Source organism: Periophthalmus magnuspinnatus, chromosome 17 (genome assembly GCF_009829125.3).
Source record: "Periophthalmus magnuspinnatus isolate fPerMag1 chromosome 17, fPerMag1.2.pri, whole genome shotgun sequence".
Lineage (NCBI taxonomy): Eukaryota > Metazoa > Chordata > Actinopteri > Gobiiformes > Gobiidae > Periophthalmus > Periophthalmus magnuspinnatus.
This window is the reverse complement of record NC_047142.1, coordinates 11027609-11045622: the sequence shown is the minus strand read 5'-3', so window position 1 is coordinate 11045622 and position 18014 is coordinate 11027609. Positions and strand designations below refer to the sequence as shown.

General features: G+C 37.7%; 1 protein-coding gene across 1 annotated transcript; it reads left to right on the top strand.

Moving 5' to 3' along the window:
- The first annotated feature begins 3208 nt into the window (after positions 1–3208).
- Positions 3209–6766, top strand: gadd45aa (growth arrest and DNA-damage-inducible, alpha, a). The gene is made up of 4 exons (XM_033982787.2): positions 3209–3366; positions 4269–4370; positions 5199–5433; positions 6174–6766. The coding sequence occupies exons 1-4, from the start codon at positions 3236–3238 to the stop codon at positions 6285–6287; spliced, it is 582 nt and encodes a 193-aa protein (XP_033838678.1). The 5' UTR covers positions 3209–3235; the 3' UTR covers positions 6288–6766.
- Positions 6767–18014: the final 11248 nt, after the last annotated feature.

The following is an 18014-nucleotide window of genomic DNA, read 5'->3' as shown; positions in this document are numbered from 1 at the left end:
CTCAGTTTTTAATTCAGTGTATTTATATCTTATTTCATTTACAGGTATATATTGCTGTTTCATAGAATCGTTCCAAGTAGTACACCCGGCCAATTCAACTTGACACTTGGGGCCAGATCAGGCCCTTCAAATATTAAAATATTTTTTGTTTACTGGTTTTGTGAGCCTTGGTTTATACCTGGTTTTATTCTATGTTATTACTAGTTTAATCCACATTTAATTCTGCTTTAGACCTAGTTTAGTCCAAGTTTAATTCCGGGTTAGTCCTGTCGTTATAGTCATTATTGAAACAAACCTAGTCTAGACACCAGGGGTCAGCAAAACATTTCTTAAAGAGCAATCATGTTCTGAAAGTGTCCTTGATTACATGACATATCTTTTGTTATCTAAAATTAGGTTAGAGCATGGGCATGGGTTATCTATTGAGTCGAAAGAGTACCTGACTTTAAACAGAGAATCACCCAAATGCAGGTCAAACTTCTGCTGCTGCACACTCCTCATTACTGTGCAGTTATGGTCCCAGAAAATCAGACGCCTAAAAATACAGGTAGACAAGAAAAAGTTAATACAGAGAATATGTTTTCTGCACATCTCTTTTCTTTTATCCCTCTTTTGATTGTTCTGTCCAGCTATTCAACATATCTCTCTTTTTTAACAATTTGAGGTGGTCATACTCCTGATAATGACAAAAATGCATAAACCTAATCAATATTTTTTGCAATACTGTATCCCAATGGCATTATTCAGACAATTTTACTGCAGAAATATGCTAAAACCTGCCTCTAAATGTGGTAGTTTGGCAAAAAAACAAAAAAAAAAAAAAAACACCCACAAACTGTAGGAATACTACTTATTTGAAAAATTACACAGCAAGTGTATTGTATTTTCCAGCGTTTAGTTGGCCAGTACTAGAATAAACGCTTACTCTATATTATCATTTTGCAATATTATCCATGTTGAAATAGCTATATTCCTAATTCAAATATGAAGGAAGGCCCTCAAAATTTTAGACAAAAAACCAAAGTCATATCATCATTGTTTAATTCTAAAACAACATAACATATTAGGTTATGACAATATGATCAAACTGGCAGAGTGCATGCTTGTGTATAAGATTCTGCACGGGTTGGCTCCTACAGTTTTGCAAGAGTTTGTCAAAAAACGTCAAATTAGATCTACAAGAGCAGGTTCCAGAGGTGACTGTATGATTCCATCTAGAAAAAGCACTTTTGGACAGAATGTTTTCTCTTTTCGAGCTTCACAAACTTGGAAAACTATCCCAGTAACAATACGTGAGCTGCCCACTCTCAGCTCATTTTCAGAACAACTCAAGTCATGGCTGTTAGACAATCAAACTTGTCCACACAATCACTAACTTGAATGGATTTTAGTGGTAATGCTGTGTTTTTGTCTGCACAAGACATTGTTGTACATGTACTGTATATAGAATTGTAATGTAAGTTGTATATAGTATTGAAATGTATTTTCTCATGAATGTATAATGTTTAGCTTATTGGGGTGTAGGCTGTGATTATAGGTAGATGTGGTGTATGAGTGGACTGTATTGTGAATGTATGTACTGTAAGTTTGTGAGAGATCTGGTGATCTGAGGGCAGTGGTCTATGGATGGTCTATGGAGTTTTAAGATATGAAAGAGGGTTTGTATTTTGTACGTATTGTTTTTATAAGCTGTGGTGTGGCTGGGTGGTTTGGTTGTTTTTTTTTGTTTTTTGTTTTTTTCTAGCAAGGGACAAAGGATGAAAATTAGCACTGGCTATAATCCTGCATATTTACAGGTGTGGGATTCGTTCCCCATGCCTCTGTTCTTAATATACATTGTCCCTTCATTAAATAATAAACAAGCAAACAAACAAACAAACAAGGAAGCACAAATAAGGCCTATTGCTGAACACAAGGACACAAGTTTAGTTAAGTCAACTACTTTATGGTTTGCTAGGTTAGCCAAAACTAGAATTTGCAGGATTTGGTCGTTTATTGAATCATTGTGGCCCAACAATGACGATATTGCGGTAAAACAAAGTCAAATTGTCAAAAAGAATCAACATGAACTTGAAAAACGTTATGAATATTAAGAAAAAGTATTAATTTCCCCTCCTTGTATTACAGTAACCTAGCTACACGCATTTCAGTTTCACCTTGTGGCGGGAGTCTAGCTCACAATGGCACGAGCTTCCTCCGTGCTTTCTCGCGCCACTCCTTTGGATTTCGCGCGCGGTTTCGGCTACATTTGGCACGCGCCCCAATCAGCCAATCACAGCCCAGCGTGGTCCCGCAGAGTCCCGTTGCCATGTGCTCAAACCATTCCCCTAAAACTGCCCTGTCTCCCGTCCCGCCACAAGGGTGAGTTTGGTTACGCTATTTTCATTTTTATCAAAGCCAGAAATATGCAGGGAATAATATTTTTAAATAAATATTAAAAACTGTATTTATGCAGTAATACAGTTTTCTTTGTCTTCTACATATTGTATTTGTAATAAACTCTTAACATGACTTTTTATTTAATGTCTCAAAAAGTTGTATTGTAGAATGAAATCTGGCTATAGGAACTAGTCATATTGATACAATTTTATAAATAATTTATGCCATTACTTGCTTCTTGCTGTGTGCATCAGCTGTCCCATTGCAAACCATTACATCAGTTACGTACACATTTCCCTGACATGGAATAGCTATCATTTTGTAACATTTATTTGAGCATTAAGTGATGGTGACAACTTTTAGCTTGACTTAAAAAATTGAAATCACCATTATACTAATATAATCTCCACATACATTGCATAAAAAGATTCTCTGGTTGGCAACTGGCTTTATCTATTTACTTATTTATTATACAGGCTATTCATGCACACCAAAAGCTGATTATTATTTGATGTCTAGAAAAATCGGATGCTTTTTGCTGTTTATATGTCATTTTAATGCTTTTATAACAAAAACAAACAAACAAAAAAAACCCAAACAGTTTTATAATAGTCACATTTTGAGTGTATGTAAGCCGTAACTGCAGCCACTGTAGTGTAGCTCGTAGCTAAGTGGGGTAACCTTGGAGACAGACCCGCCCTTGGTTACAACCCGTGCAATCCCGGCCCAGTGCACGCCCCGGCTCGTTATCATACACCCAATGGCCACGCACATGCAAATCTCCGCCTGAGCTCATTGTCTCGGTCACTTTTATGTGAACTTACCAGATCTATCCTTCAGTTGCACCAGTAGACACATGGAAGTACAGTACAATCGAGAAACCGTGGATCTAATCTCACAGCGCTGCACCATTTCCACCGAGACGAATTTGGATTATATGTTCAGTATGACTTTCGAGGAACCAAACGGGGAATATTCTCAAGAAAGGTGATTTTGATGACTACTGTACGAGTTGTGGTTGTGGAGTAAACTGCTTCTGTTAGCTGCAGATAACCCTCGTTGTCGCGTAAACCTCTTATATATGGCAATATTTTCAACAAGCGCTGCTATAGCTTCATTTACATGCAATTTTAGCAAAGTTTGACCGAGTTTTGAGCGTCTGTCAGTCGTGCAAACTTGTCAGATTTAAAGCATTGCAACAAATTTGACTGGTGTAAACCCTTGACAAGTTGAGATATAGCTTACTACTTCTTCAGTGTATTAACTATTTATTAATAACACAAAAAGATGTTCTAGTTTTCACTATAGGGCTGCAGTAACATTCTATTCTAGCTATAGAAAACTATGGAGGAATCTGTGTAAAAATTTGTATTTGTTACTGCATATTTCAATTTAAAAGAATCAACGTTGAAAAGTTTGCACTTTTGCAGAAAAAATAGACATTTGGTTGTATGTAATGGCTGATCCATATTGATATGAGTGAAGATGAAGTGTTGAGTTAATAATCTTTATCTTTTCTTTATTTTATATATATTTTTTTGTTAGTTTTGCAACTTCCAAATTTTGAAATAAATTGCTTTTATAAATAGACTGTATGAAATAATCTGCCTGCAATACTGAAATATTGCCTATGAACATCTATTGAGTCATATGTAGTGGCTATTTTAAAATACAAAGTCTCCTACTTTTCTCTGAGTCATGAGCAAGTAGCAGTGAGCAACTGTTACGTAAGAAATGAGTTGTTGAGAGTGAAACAATCAGTGCAGATTTGACTCAAGGTTAGGCTCAAAAAGTAGTTACGTGACATAGCTATTTTTGTCCTAATTAACAACATGCAAATTCCACATAAGTTGACATTTCTAACTTGTCTTCTTGTTGTCTTGTTGTAGAATGGATTCAGTGGCAAAAGCTTTGGAGGAAGTGCTCACGTCGGCATTGCCGCAGGGATGTATCACGGTTGGAGTCTACGAGGCTGCTAAGTCGCTCAATGTGTAAGTATACAAAACAAAACTGTTTCATAACCTATCTGTGTGTGCGTGACCTTCAGTATTACCACAAACAGAGATTTTTTTCGTGGCTACTCTAGTTCAGTCGATACACGCACAACTTTATGTATTTATCTAAACATTTTTACGGCTGACGTGTTTTTGTTTGCTAATTATGAAGCAACAGAAATGCAATGATGGGAGAGAAGGATAGATCTGGTAATGGTGAAGAGGAGAGAATGAGGAGGCTGGTGGTTTTGCTGCTGCGGTGTAGATGGGTAGAAGGATAGGTTGATAGGATAATGGATGAGAGAAATAATGCATTAATCATATGTTAAAATGTGAGACAGAGGTAACAGTGGGTACATTTACATGACCAGTAACACATTAGTTTGGCTGTTTTTTTGCATGTTGTTTTTTCTTGTCACCTGCACAGGTGTGAACAATCAGAAACAAATCAGATTACTCACATTAGACTTACATGACAGTTCAGTAATCTGATCACTCTAGAAATTAGATCATGATCAGATTTTTGGTGTGCATGTGCAAACTCCGCTTGTGCAGCCAGGTGTTTTTAATCAGTAACACCAGGCTGTATTCAGGGTAGTCGTGTGTGATGTCACCATCTACTGTAAATTGCAGTTTGACCAGAAAGCTGCAAATTTACCAGGTTTGCACTTAAGTTGCCAAAAAATGACTAGGAACAGTAGATAACACAATTAAAACACCATATACACAATTTAGTAGTGAAACAAGTGGATTTAGTGTTTAGTTCCATAACATGTATAAAACCTAGTATTAACCACAATATCTCTGTATATTTTCCCATTACAGAGACCCAGATAATGTCGTCCTGTGCATCCTGGCCACGGACGGCGAGGATGTGAAAGACGTGGCCCTACAGATCCACTTCACCCTTATTCAGGCCTTCTGCTGCGAAAACGACATAAACATCCTGCGAGTGAACAACACACAGCGTCTGGCCCAGATCCTGTGCGGAGGAGGAGGCCCAGAGAGGGGGAGGCAGAGCGGAGGAGAGCCCATGGACCTGCACTGCGTCCTGGTCACGGTGAGAAGCACTGTTCAGCACTGGCGGGGGAAACAGAAATAGAATGGGTGGTGAGGGGGGGCTCTAGTTTAATGTTGGGGGTTGAGTTAAAGGTTATCTATCATGATTTCAATTAATCATACAATGCTTCACTGCTTAAAATGTTAATAATTGGTATCAAGTATTGAGTCACTTCCATTGTATTAAAATCGAGTTTGAAATTTTAGTATCGTGACAACACTATGCTGAGGTCATACATACACATAAAAACTGGAACTAAGCCTGGACTAAAACAGAACTAGAACAGGACCAGGATTTTGTTCACCACATTTTTATGTGCAAAGAAATGAATAAGTGCAGGGGGCAGAGGTTAGATTTCACAAAAAGGTTCAGTAATCTTCTGTATTAAGTGCTATTTGACCTTGTAGCTTCAAACTGAAAAAAACTATTGGCCAATATGACAAATTAATAGAACACAGAGATCTGTTTGACAAGTCCCACTTTGCTAGTAGTAGGAGTATTTGTTCCACCCTAATATAAACCATTTGGAAACTTGCTCAACATTTCCCCTAAAAAACAAATCCTGGAAGCAGCCGTTAGAGCTTAGGCACATGACTGAAACTCATTTTCTCTTTTGAACTTGTCAGGACATGCCATGCTCTCCACCCCTTTACGACTTCAATGGAATTTAAATACAGGGAAATACTTCTGGCACGGGAATATGAGAAACTAATGTCTTTTTTTTCTCTTTATTGTTCCAGAGTCCACATTCAAACACATGGAAGGACCCGGCGCTTAGCAAGGTCAACCGCTTCTGCAGAGAGAGCCGCTGCATGGACCAATGGGTGCCCATAATTAACCTGCCCGATCGATGAAACGTACCCCAAAAAACCAAAGCTGGACGTATTATTATTATATCTCCGCCAGAAACAGCGCGGTAACAGACACTTTACCGCTACAAAGATCAAATCCCACGCAGAGCTGAGACGGAGAAACAAGAAAATGTGACAAAAAAAGCAAACTTGATGGATTCCCATTAGTTTTGGGGTCTGTCAGCCACCGTAGTTAAGAGGGCGGAAGGAGCGTGTGTGCCTTTTGAAACCGGACACTGTACAGAAGGACGGATCATGTGATGGTTGCCGGGGAAAATGCAAAAAAATATATATGAGGGGCCCCGAAAGAATGGCCCCTCTCTCACTGCATAAAGCACTTGTGAAACACTGGACTACTGCATCGTTTGATTGTTAATGTTGATATTATTGTAATTTAAAAAGGGAAGGGCTATGCATCCAGTGAAGACATTCTGTGTTTTTTCCCATATGAACTGTTTTTCTTGACGCTATTATTATTATTATTATTATTATTATTATTATTATTATTATTATTATTATTATTATTATTATTATTATATAAATAGTTCTTTTGTTACAATTTAAGTTATTTCTAATGATATTTAAGTATATTTATGTTGCATTTTTTACATTTAACTATTTGCGAAATCTGAATTCTGACACATGTATTGCTGTCAATAAATATGTATTTTTGGACCAGAACTTTCTCTCTTTTACTTTTTCTTAGCGTAGCATCAACATTCAGTGAGTAAGACCATTATGCTAGACCTATGACATATATGTACACATAAGGCAGGTAGTGTTGAAATAGTTATGAATGTGAGGAATCTCAACATTATTTGAAATGATAGACCACAAAAAGATAATAACTATTCAAATATATTTTAATGTGGCCTATTGATACTTTGCAGTGAGACTACACTGGGGGTATTCTACATGAATGTGTATTGCGGAATGTTCATCAGTTACTATGGTGACACAATGCACATATAACTAAACACTCTCAAAAATGTAGCAGTCTGAAAACATAAGAAAGAAATACAAAATGGATTGAAAACATTTTCAGGAGCCTGTGACCAATACAAGTATTCATGTTTGAGTTTCAACAAAAATGTTAAAGTGACTAACTGAAAAACTGTTGGCTAATGCTAGCTAGCTTGTGGCTGTAATATTATTTGAGAGGGATTTTTTGTAGTTCCAACAAAGTCAGTTCTTTCTGGTCAGACTGTGTTAAAATAAAGCTCAGATTAAAGTCTAACAAAACCTCAGACAGAGCATGCCTACTGTTAGCATCACATCAGGTGCAAAGTATCAATAACACAAGAGTTGGAACCACTGAACCATTTTAACTAATTAGCTTTTTCAATGAGAGACAATGCAACTAGCCCCTACTTCACTACAAGCTTTTAGATCACATTTGTCTGTGCTAGGTTAGCTAGTATTTGCACCAATTATGCATAAAGCTAACTGCAGCTACGGCTAAAAAAAAAATCTATATATCTATCTCCATACCAATAAGTAGGCCCTGTTACAGGTCAGATCTGCGGAGTATCCACTCACAATAAGAAAGCACGTTTTCAAGGCATTTATTCTAGAATCAAAACACTTATAATCTAATGGCAGGCACATACATCTCCATGGTGACTAGCACTTGACAGAAAAGTTACACAGTGCACAATGAAACAACCAGGTAACATGTTATCCATCTATGCATCCATCCCTCTATATTTGCACTTTTCAGGGTATCGGATATCTGCTTTAAATCTCTTGCAGAGGCTGATATTTTGTTTGGGCTAACTAGCTGCCTGAAGAGGGTTCTGCACAAAATGTGACTACAGAGAGTGACTTTGTAGTAAATTTAAATTATATTATTTGGGGAGCATAATCAAAATCGGCCCTACACATCGGCCCTACACATCAACCCACATCTGCACAGAAATATCATAGATCTTATCATCCATCAGATTCAAAACAATCGGCATCAATCATGAAAAATCCCATATCAGTCGATCTCTAAACCAGTGAACTTTCCTTTAAAAGCTCCATGAACTCTCAGTGAGGTATTGTAAAGGTTGGTCACGTGTGGAGGTCAGGGTCACGCTGCCCCCGGTGGCCCCTGTGCCACCTCACAACAATAATCCCTAACCCTGCCTGCCTGGCTTCTGCTACGCTCAGCAGTTCTGGATCTGCGGCTTCATTCACACTGTTCACTTTTCACCACTTTTCTGTGCCGTGGCGAACAAGTTGCACCTGTCACGTTCAAAGTATAGAAAAAGCTTTTATGTTTATTTATTTACTTAGGCTATTTGTAATGAGTAACAGTGTTCACAACAGGTGTTTCGTGTTGTAGTATTGCACTTTTCATCATTTCCACAGATGTTTTGCACCTGTCCAGTTCAAAGTATAGAAAGAGCTTTTATCTATTAATAGTTTGTTTGTTTATTATTGTTTATTTATTAGAATTAATACAATAGAACCTGGTGTTTTTGTGTTCTAGTATTGCACACCAGTTGCACCTGTTCACGTCAAATTATAGCAAGAGCAGTATTTATTTTTTATTTGCTTATGTAGTCTATGCATTTCTTTTGTTAATCTGTTTCTTTGTTAGGAGTATATAATATGTTTTTGTAATGCAGTATTGCACAAGTAACTGATGAAGTATTGCACCTGTCCGTTTCAAAGTATTTTTATCCATGTATTCATGTATTTATGGTGGTTACAGTGGGTGTTTTTGTAATGCATTATTCCACTTTTCACCATTTTTTTGTGTTTTGACTGACCTGTCCAGCTCTATTCATGTATTTATATATAATTTTAGTTTTTTATTTATCTATTTACCTCACGTTGTTGTCTATTGGTTACATAATTTGGTTAACAAACATGAATGAATCCTGTCCTCAGTTCTCTGCACAGTGTTGGACATCTTACATTTATGTATTTGTCACATTTATGTATTATTTGATGCTTATTTTTGTTTTTTTTTAAGAGGTTACATGAGGCGTTTCTTTTGTAATCTTGCCTCGTCATGCTTACTGAGAAAAGAACTGGCCTGTTTTCATGCGTGACAACCCGTGGTGTAGTTTCCCTTCCAACTAGGCCAAAGACACGCTGGAGCACGAGGATCTTTTTTCTTTTTTTTTTTTTCTCAACTTTATTTACAAGGTTGCAAGCACGGGAGCTGTCCTTGCATCAACCCTGAGAGTAGAGACATGAAAGAAAGAAATGATTAAATATTATCTTACACATTTTACACATTTGAAAGTGTGCACTGGTGTTGTCACGATACTAAAATGTCAGACTCGATACTCGATACCGATTTCACAATGATAATAAAAAAACACTCTTTAGTTGGATATTAAATCATAGTACTTTCTTTTTTCTGTGTATACTAGTCTATGTGTCTTATACTTGTTCTGATACAGCTCAAGATCATTCTAAAGATATTCAGGAAAGGTTCGTTTTGGTCCTGTGAATGTGACCTTTCTTAAGAATCGATATTTTTATGTACGTAGCTTAAATACAGGTTTTAGTATCGATTAGTCTAATTTTTTGGATACTTTTGACAATCTTACTGCCCACTCAAAAATACATACATGTCACTTTTTTCCATTTACCTTATTTTCCTGACTATAAGCCGCCCTTTTTTTATATTTTGGCCTGCGGTGTGACCTATACTGAGATGTGATTTATATGTGAAATATATGCTTTTTTTCTTCATTATTATGCATTTTTTGGCTGGTGCGACTTATACTCCAGTGGCACTTATGCTCGGAGCGACTTATACTCCAGTGCGACTTATACTCCAGTGCGACTTATACTCCAGTGTGACTTATTATCCAGAAAATACGGTACATGTTTTTTGCCAAAGAATATTAGGTGAATCTATTTAAAGGTGCATTATGTAACTTTCTTGTCGGAGCATCTGCCTTTTGCTGTTCTCCGTGTATGTGGCTTTACCTCCAACGTTCCAACGGCATTAAATGTATCTATGGAGACAAGCAGGTGGTGAAGTTAGGTTAGGTCTATGGAGAGTCAAGGCAGTTAAATGCCATACTGCGGAACTTTCAAAATAAACCAACAATACCTCCATGGAGATGCTGGATCTCCTCATCAGAAAAGTTACAGAAGTGCATCTTTAACCTACATTCATTTGATATGAATTTCTTTAGTAGTTTTTTTTTTTTTGTTTGTTTTGTTTTTGTTTTTTGTGTTGATTGCGTAATGTGGACTTAATGACAAATTAGAAAGTAAATAGAAAGTTGATGTGTTTTTAATCTTCATTGTTTCAGTTTCATGTCATCACCAGACCGAAAACAACACCACTATAGGTGACTAAAGAAAAGTCCAGATTTAAACAGATGCTCCATTCAAAAACAACACACACTCACATACTGCAGGGAGGAGCTAAGGCAAAGCGTGACATCAAGCAAACATCACACCAGAGAAGGTGGTCAGTAAATACTCCAAAGTTATTTTCTCTATATACAGGATTATAAAAGGGCAGATACAGTCACTGTTGTTTATGTAAGTATCAAATTCAAGTGTAGATTCCAGGTCCAGGTCTGCAGGGGGGCCAAAGGGCGCGTTATAACTAGAGATAAATATTTGGACTTTTTTAGCATATCGGCTTAATCTCCATTAGAGGTTGATATTTTGTTTTGTCCACATTGGGCCCCACTGGTAATGAAGTAAAAGTACTGCAGTAGTATTGTAGTAAGTAAAAAAAAAGAAAAATTTAGAATTTGATTCATATTGTTACAGTTGACCAAAACATGTATATATATATATATATATATATATATATATATATATATATATATATATATATATATATATATATATATATATATATATATATATATATATATATATATATATATATATATATATATATATATATATATATATATATATATATATATATATTCTATGTGATACTTTTACTTGAGTAATGTTTAACACAACAGTTTTGAGCCTGGATTTAAACATTGTCAAAGTAGAGGCCTGTCTCACATCTTCAGACTGTTCCAGGTTTTAGCTGCATAAAACTGAAACACCGATTCTCCATGAAACACCGACTCTGGGCTCCAGCAGGAGGCCGGTCCCTGAAGTCCTCAGAGTGTGAGATGGTTCATGTGGCACTAACATGTCAGAGATGTACTTTGGTGCTAGGCCATGGAGAGACTTGTTCACAAGCAGAGCTAATGTAAAGTCTATTCTCTGAGCCACAGGAGCCGGTGCAGAGACCTGAGCACAGGACACATGTGCTCATACTTCCTGGTTCTAGTCAGGACCTGAGCAGCAGTGTTCTGGATATACTGTTCTGTCTTAAGGCTCGTTTGGAGAGGCCAGTGAGCAGGTCTGCCGGTAGAAATAAATGATCAGGTTTTGTCTCTTATGCAATACAGTCTGAAGGAAAACTGGCTCCTCCCCCATCTGGGTATGACATCATCACAGCACACTTTCTGCAGCAATAACCATAGAGGCTGCAGATAGAAGATAAATATATATGATATTGATGATTTTTGCTGGACAATATTTTAAATCCTACATTGAAATGTTGGTAACACAAAATGATCGCTAACTAAATGGTCATGCAAGTTACACAGTGGTGGCAGTAGTACTACAGCACTTTAATAATCTGGTGATAAACATTTATACTCACACCTGCTCATGTTAATGTTTTAAATAGACCTATGTAGTTATGTGTTTTGTTTGTTTTTGTTTGTATTGTTCAGTATTTTAACAGGCCACCATAGACTGTATATAAATGGACATAGCTAACGTGCTAGCTGCTACGTTCCAAATAGGGTGAGAGAGTGGGCGCACTTCTGGCTCTATTGACTCTGGCTCCAATTTACTTGTCAGGCTCATCATTTTGATCTTAAAATGTTCGTATTAACCCGCTCTACATGATCCTGGTATTTTTATTTCACTATTTTATCTGTAAATCAAGATATGAACTTTAATAACAGACAAATCAGGCACCTTTTTCCCTGAAGTTGTTCTCACTAGCTTTAGCAACAGGTGTGATTGACTGGTTTAGCATGGAGCGCCCGCTCCATGCTAAACCAGTATTGCGGGCAGGAAGGGGCATTAACGTCAACAGCGTGGCTCTGGATTGGCTCTTTGGTTGCTATTATACTCGTGGTCGTAACTCGGCTCCAAATTCACCCCTATAACTGCTCTAGCCATGATGAGCTTCATTTGACTGGAGCCGAATGCTGTGGGTGACGTCACTTTATACAGTTTATGCAGGGCACTCATAAAAAAGAGAGTCTGTAATCTCATTGGGTTCTCCCTGTATAAATAAAGATGAGGATGAGATGAAATTTAAAAAATAATAATGTGACTTAACAGTAGTCTAACTATCCTATGGGGTAAAAATAGTTAATGAATCAATACTTGTAAGTCATGGCCATGTAGGAGAAAAAGCTTCAGTGACTTGACTAACAATGCTAACAGACAGCAGTTATTAGCTAGCCTTTAATATTTGCTCCCTAAACAAACGTTACTCAAATTTCCTTTACATAAGTGGCAGTATAAGTTACAGCTGGCAAAGGATGATATAAGCTTACATTGTTTTTGTCTTTTCGCTCTCTCTCTGTCAGCGTCTATTGTAATCTATTAATAGCCACGTTTGCATAAAGAAGTTGGGTGCTACTGGGTGTCACATTACAGGAGTCACCATGAGGGCTGACGTCAGAGCGGCTCTCCCCTCTGTACACTGCCAAGTCATCATCACGAGAACCGCTCCCCTGGACAAAGTCATGGAATTATATCATACTGGTTTAATTAAAAGGATTTCTTAATGTGAACGATGTGTACTACTTAATAATAATCAATTGGCTCCGTGCACAGTGGTGAATGTTTAGCTCACTGTTAGTGTCTCTACTTCCTGTCCAATTATATCCACTATGGTCTATGGTCTTAGGTCTTTTTTTCTCAATGCTAATGCTAATGCTAATTTTGAGGCATGATAGGCTAAATATTTAAAAAACTCAAGTAATCTACATATAACATTTTTAGTAGTTTTTACTTAAATATTAATTGCTTGTTTGTGTCTGATTTAACATTTTATTAAAAGTTAGCATGAGCGTTCAGACGGGGGGCTGGTCAGAGTGCAGCTGTGCACAGAGACGGTCACTGGACTTTACCTCATTTGAAGCCATTTTTTAAACTGCACTTGCTCAGATATTTTGGCACAAGCATTGTTGCTATAGTAACCATGCTTCATTCAAATTGACTCTAGGTATATAAACTGTTTTGCTGATAAATGTTTGCTCAAAGTGTGTGAAAATTATGTATTTAATGATGTATTTAAATGTTAATAAACATTAGAAAACAGAGCAGAGCTGAATAAAGTCTGACTCCATGAGTAAAACTTTGATGATTATGGTCAAATACATTTGTCTTTGGTTCTGTGTAATTTTGATATTCCACATTTAAGATGTGCAAATACAAGTGGCTCCAGCAAACAGAACACATAAAAACAACGTTTAAAAGACTTAAACAGGTTAGATTAAAAAGGTTCATATCGGACCAGGTGCACAATGACAGAGCCTATTCATTATTAAAATAATAACTAATTGTATGTCAGTGCAAATAATGAGTGCATGTGTGTGCTGTGTGGGCTGGGGGCATTAGCAATGTAAAGGAATAGTCTATATTATGAAATAAATGATGTCACCAGTAACAGTGGATATGTTACATGTGTGTGCTGTGAGTAATCAGGTAGGACATTAGCAACAACGTCAAGATGAACAAAAATACACTATATTAAAGCAAACAATGTTCTGCAGGCATTAAATGGAGAAACGCTGAACTGGTCAGAACTGTGGAGAGGCGACTTCTTCACTTGTAAGAATGCAAACACCTGCAAAGAAAAAAATTCTTTAGATATAGAATAGACTTTTTTGATACTGTGGGGTATTCCAGAAAAAAGCAATAACATTTCATGTTACACAGTGCACCTTTAAATAAACAAAGAACAAGAAAAGACAGTTCAAAAATATTTTTATTGTGACGGTCCCAAAGTCTGGTAAGAAAACAAGGACCACAGGTCAGGTGGCATAGCTGTTGGATAACGTGACTGTAATAAAAGAGATTTCATAAGATACGCTGAATCACAAGTGTGTCAAAGCTCCCTGCTCCCTGTTCAACCTGTCACCAGCACCACTGAAAGTGAGCAAGTAAGCACAAAGCAACCACATCACAATGGAGACAAGCAGGGGCCGGACCCCACAGAAAAGTTACACAGTGCAACTTTAATCATATAATAGAATGGTGCACATAGTTTAATCTGTAAATTCAAAACCTCCAGAATTTCCTCACAGAGCTGCAGACGCTGCACTAGCACTGATTCATGATTGTCTGCAGGTGCTGGGGTTTAGGTAGTGACCATTCTGACCAGAGAGAGTGCCTTTAGGTTGGTCACACATTAATAACTTGTACAGTTGTTCAAATGTGTAAATGAACTCCCTTGTGTGTTTTCACATTAATTGATTCATATGTGATTTCTAGACGTTTAAAATGACTTAAAGGATAAACTGCACAATTACACGTGACTAATCAGAGGAACCATGATCAGAAAGGAATTTGATTATTTTGCTGTTTACATTTTAATAGTTTTATAATCATAAATCTAATAATAATCAGATTTTGAGTGTGCACATGCCTGCAGAGTGCTACACCTGCAGGCAGTGACCAGCACAGTTATGCAAACTGGGCAAACTAGACAAACTAGACAAAAGAGAGAAAATGTTCAAGATTGAAAGGCTATTTTTAATTTTCATTGTTACTTAAAATACTGCTCAACTATCATGATGTCTTTGAAAATCTTTTGTGCGTGCAAACACACATCAAAACTCAGATCTAATTCTTGGGTCATCTGGTTTTTCCTGATCATGTGAATGTACCGAGCGTGAAGTGTGATGTAAGCGAGCTGAAAGCCTCCTCTCTGTGTGAAAGGTCAGGTCATGTGATTGGGTGTGCAGCCTCGTGGTTCTGTTTTCCTCTAAAGGCAGAAGGTTAGGCAAGTGAAGGCACGTGGACTTCAAACTTACAGCTTAGATTCAAAGTCCAACTCAATGCTATATATAGTAAAAGTCGAAGTATTATGGATCAGACCTGGACGACTGAGGGATTACACAGAAAAAACACTGTATATACTTTTTTACTACTGAAAAGTGTATGTGTTTTAATGGTACTATATACAGCCCCTAGTCATTTTTGGCAACTTTAGTGTAAATTAGGTACATTTGCAGCTTTCTGGTCACAAACAGTCTAAGTGTGTGCTGCAGTTCCCACTGTATTTTCAAGTACTACATGCCATCACACAGAATGGCCCTCTTTACATCCAGGTGCTTCTGATTTCAAACACGTGTTAGACCAACTATACAGTTCCTTATACCCCCAGATGCCCCTACTTCCCCCTCACTCTCCCCTTTAGTCCTCCAGGTACTGCCCAGTTCAGCAGCTCTGTTTGAAATGTGTTTGTGGGTGAAATTTACGTGTTTAGTCCCGCTTTAAAAAGTTGGAAACAAAGTAAAAACCAAGTGCATCACTGATAAGCCATTAGGAATCTTCATAAATGTAATATAATAATCATTTTGTTTGGTCAGGCAAGAAAGCTGTGTGCGGCTGCACAAGGACTGTCTTTTAGCTAAATTGACCTCAATTTTGGTCATAGAGGGTCTGGCTGAAACCACTCTATACACATCTTCTTCCCGTGTGTGAGCAAAATGTCAAGCCCTAGAACCATAGAACCATATAAAGAAGTGGACTAAGTGAGTGTGACGTCATCCATAGTGTTCGGCTCCAGTCAAATGAAGCTCATCGAGGCTAGACCAGTTGTAGCGACCAATTTGGAGGCGAGCTGCATATGTAGAATTCCGACCGCGAATATCATAGCAACCAAATAGCCAATCCAGAGCGAGGCTGTTGGGGCGACCCTTTTTCAATACAAAGTGAATTGCAGTCACTTCCTATTTGGAAACTGCAACTGCAACTAGCAGCTTAGTTTGTCCATTTATATGTACTATATATGCAGTCTATTCCTAAAACAGATCAGCTTTTGAGCTTTTGCCTTTAATTATAAAGCATTTTTTCCCCAATAATCAGGAAGTCTGTGGTTAGCATGCTGGTTGATTTACTGCCACAGAAAAACTCTTCATAGCATAGATATTTATCTATAAGAGTGATGATGTCATACTCTGAGATGGAGGCAAGAGTCAGATTTCCTTTTTAATCACACTGTACTACAAGCTGATGTTAAGTCCAAAATTCAACCCAGATCATCCAAGACCTAACAAGGTAACATGACTCAACAGTCCTACGATTCACTGATCTCTGCACCTCCTCTTGAGAAGCACTAGTGTGGGTGAGAGGTCAGGAGCTGTCCAATCTCCAGCTGCTCAATCCCAGATAACGGCCGCTTGGATAATGTCACACAGGGAGCCATGGTGCAACTGGGACCCATTGCATAAGGCCGTATACTGTAGTGGTGTAGATGTGGAGTATTATGGGCTGGTGTGTGCTTTAGATTATCAGTGTACAGGAGTCAATGCCGCTTTTCTGTACTGCAAATACCAGCTTAAGATAGAGGGAAGAAGAGGAAACTTGCAATACACTGAATGCTATAGAAAGTGTGATAAATGTCACTGTTAGCTAAAGGGAATCAGCTTAAATGTGTGTTTTTGGTAGCCTATATGTCAAAGAGAGTCACTTTATCTTGTTTTTCTGCAATACTCTGCAATATGCATTTCTCAGAGCACTTGTTTGGGTGACTTGACTCTATACAGAACATTTTGGTAAGAGTGGTGCAGTCAAAAATGTGCTGAAATGAAGTTGTACCCGATTCTTTTTCCATGTAGATATAGAAAAAAGGTCTTGCCCCAGTACAGAAATAATGCACAAGCAGCTCCTAGGGTCAAAATGAAGCCACTGTGCGCTGTCTGAAGTGTTTTTAGTATCAGGAAGTAGGCTGTTTGCATGCTAATGTTTGACAGGAAAATGGTTTAAAGTGATTTCTGTATTACACGTTTTGACGGCAGAAAAATGATGGAAGTGCTTTTAATGCATCAGTTTGAGTGACCACCAGTCTTTGGTCCATTGGTCGTCCATACTGGAGCTCACAGACTGCCCCTGACTGTAAGCTGTGTATGGGACAGGAATGTGCTGATGTGAGGGGAGGAAGGGTGGAGCTCACTCTAACTCTAATGCAGTAGTTCATAGTGCAAGGAGAAAGTCCACTTTATGTTTTATACATATTGTGTCATGGATCATTAGAGCAATTGTAGTTGTCAGCTGTTAGAATCTGTTAATTATTTGGAGAACAAGAAATTACAGTCGCCAGAAATAGCATCCCAAGAAGTATGGAAATTACATAATACAAATATTAAATCTACCATCCGTAAGTTTATTTTTTTTTCACCCATATAGATAGCTGATATGAACTACACGCACAAGATTGTACCATGTTGAGTACTTTAATGTGTCTTTGTAGTAACGGGTTCCTCTCGACCTGCATTAACACGTCGCAAATGTACCAACACCAAAATATTCACCACACCTGTCCTTTGTCTCCAGTTCATCTTTATTTCTGCGAAAGTGTGAGAACTCCGCCGCGAGTGCACTCCGACCACTTTTGTTTTGACCCAAACAATAGATAATAACAGCATGTCATCTGTATGTGGGAACGCTCCACTCCGCTCATGTACACTTTAAAAACACACAATACCTATTCTATCC

Excerpts from the sequence above, each read along its gene's own strand:
- gadd45aa (XM_033982787.2), top strand. The coding sequence starts at position 3,236 with ATGGAAGTACAGTACAATCGAGAAACCGTGGATCTAATCTCACAGCGC. Across the intron at positions 3,367-4,268 it reads GGGGAATATTCTCAAGAAAG|AATGGATTCAGTGGCAAAAG; the intron begins GTGATTTTGATG and ends GTCTTGTTGTAG. Across the intron at positions 5,434-6,173 it reads TGCACTGCGTCCTGGTCACG|AGTCCACATTCAAACACATG; the intron begins GTGAGAAGCACT and ends TTATTGTTCCAG.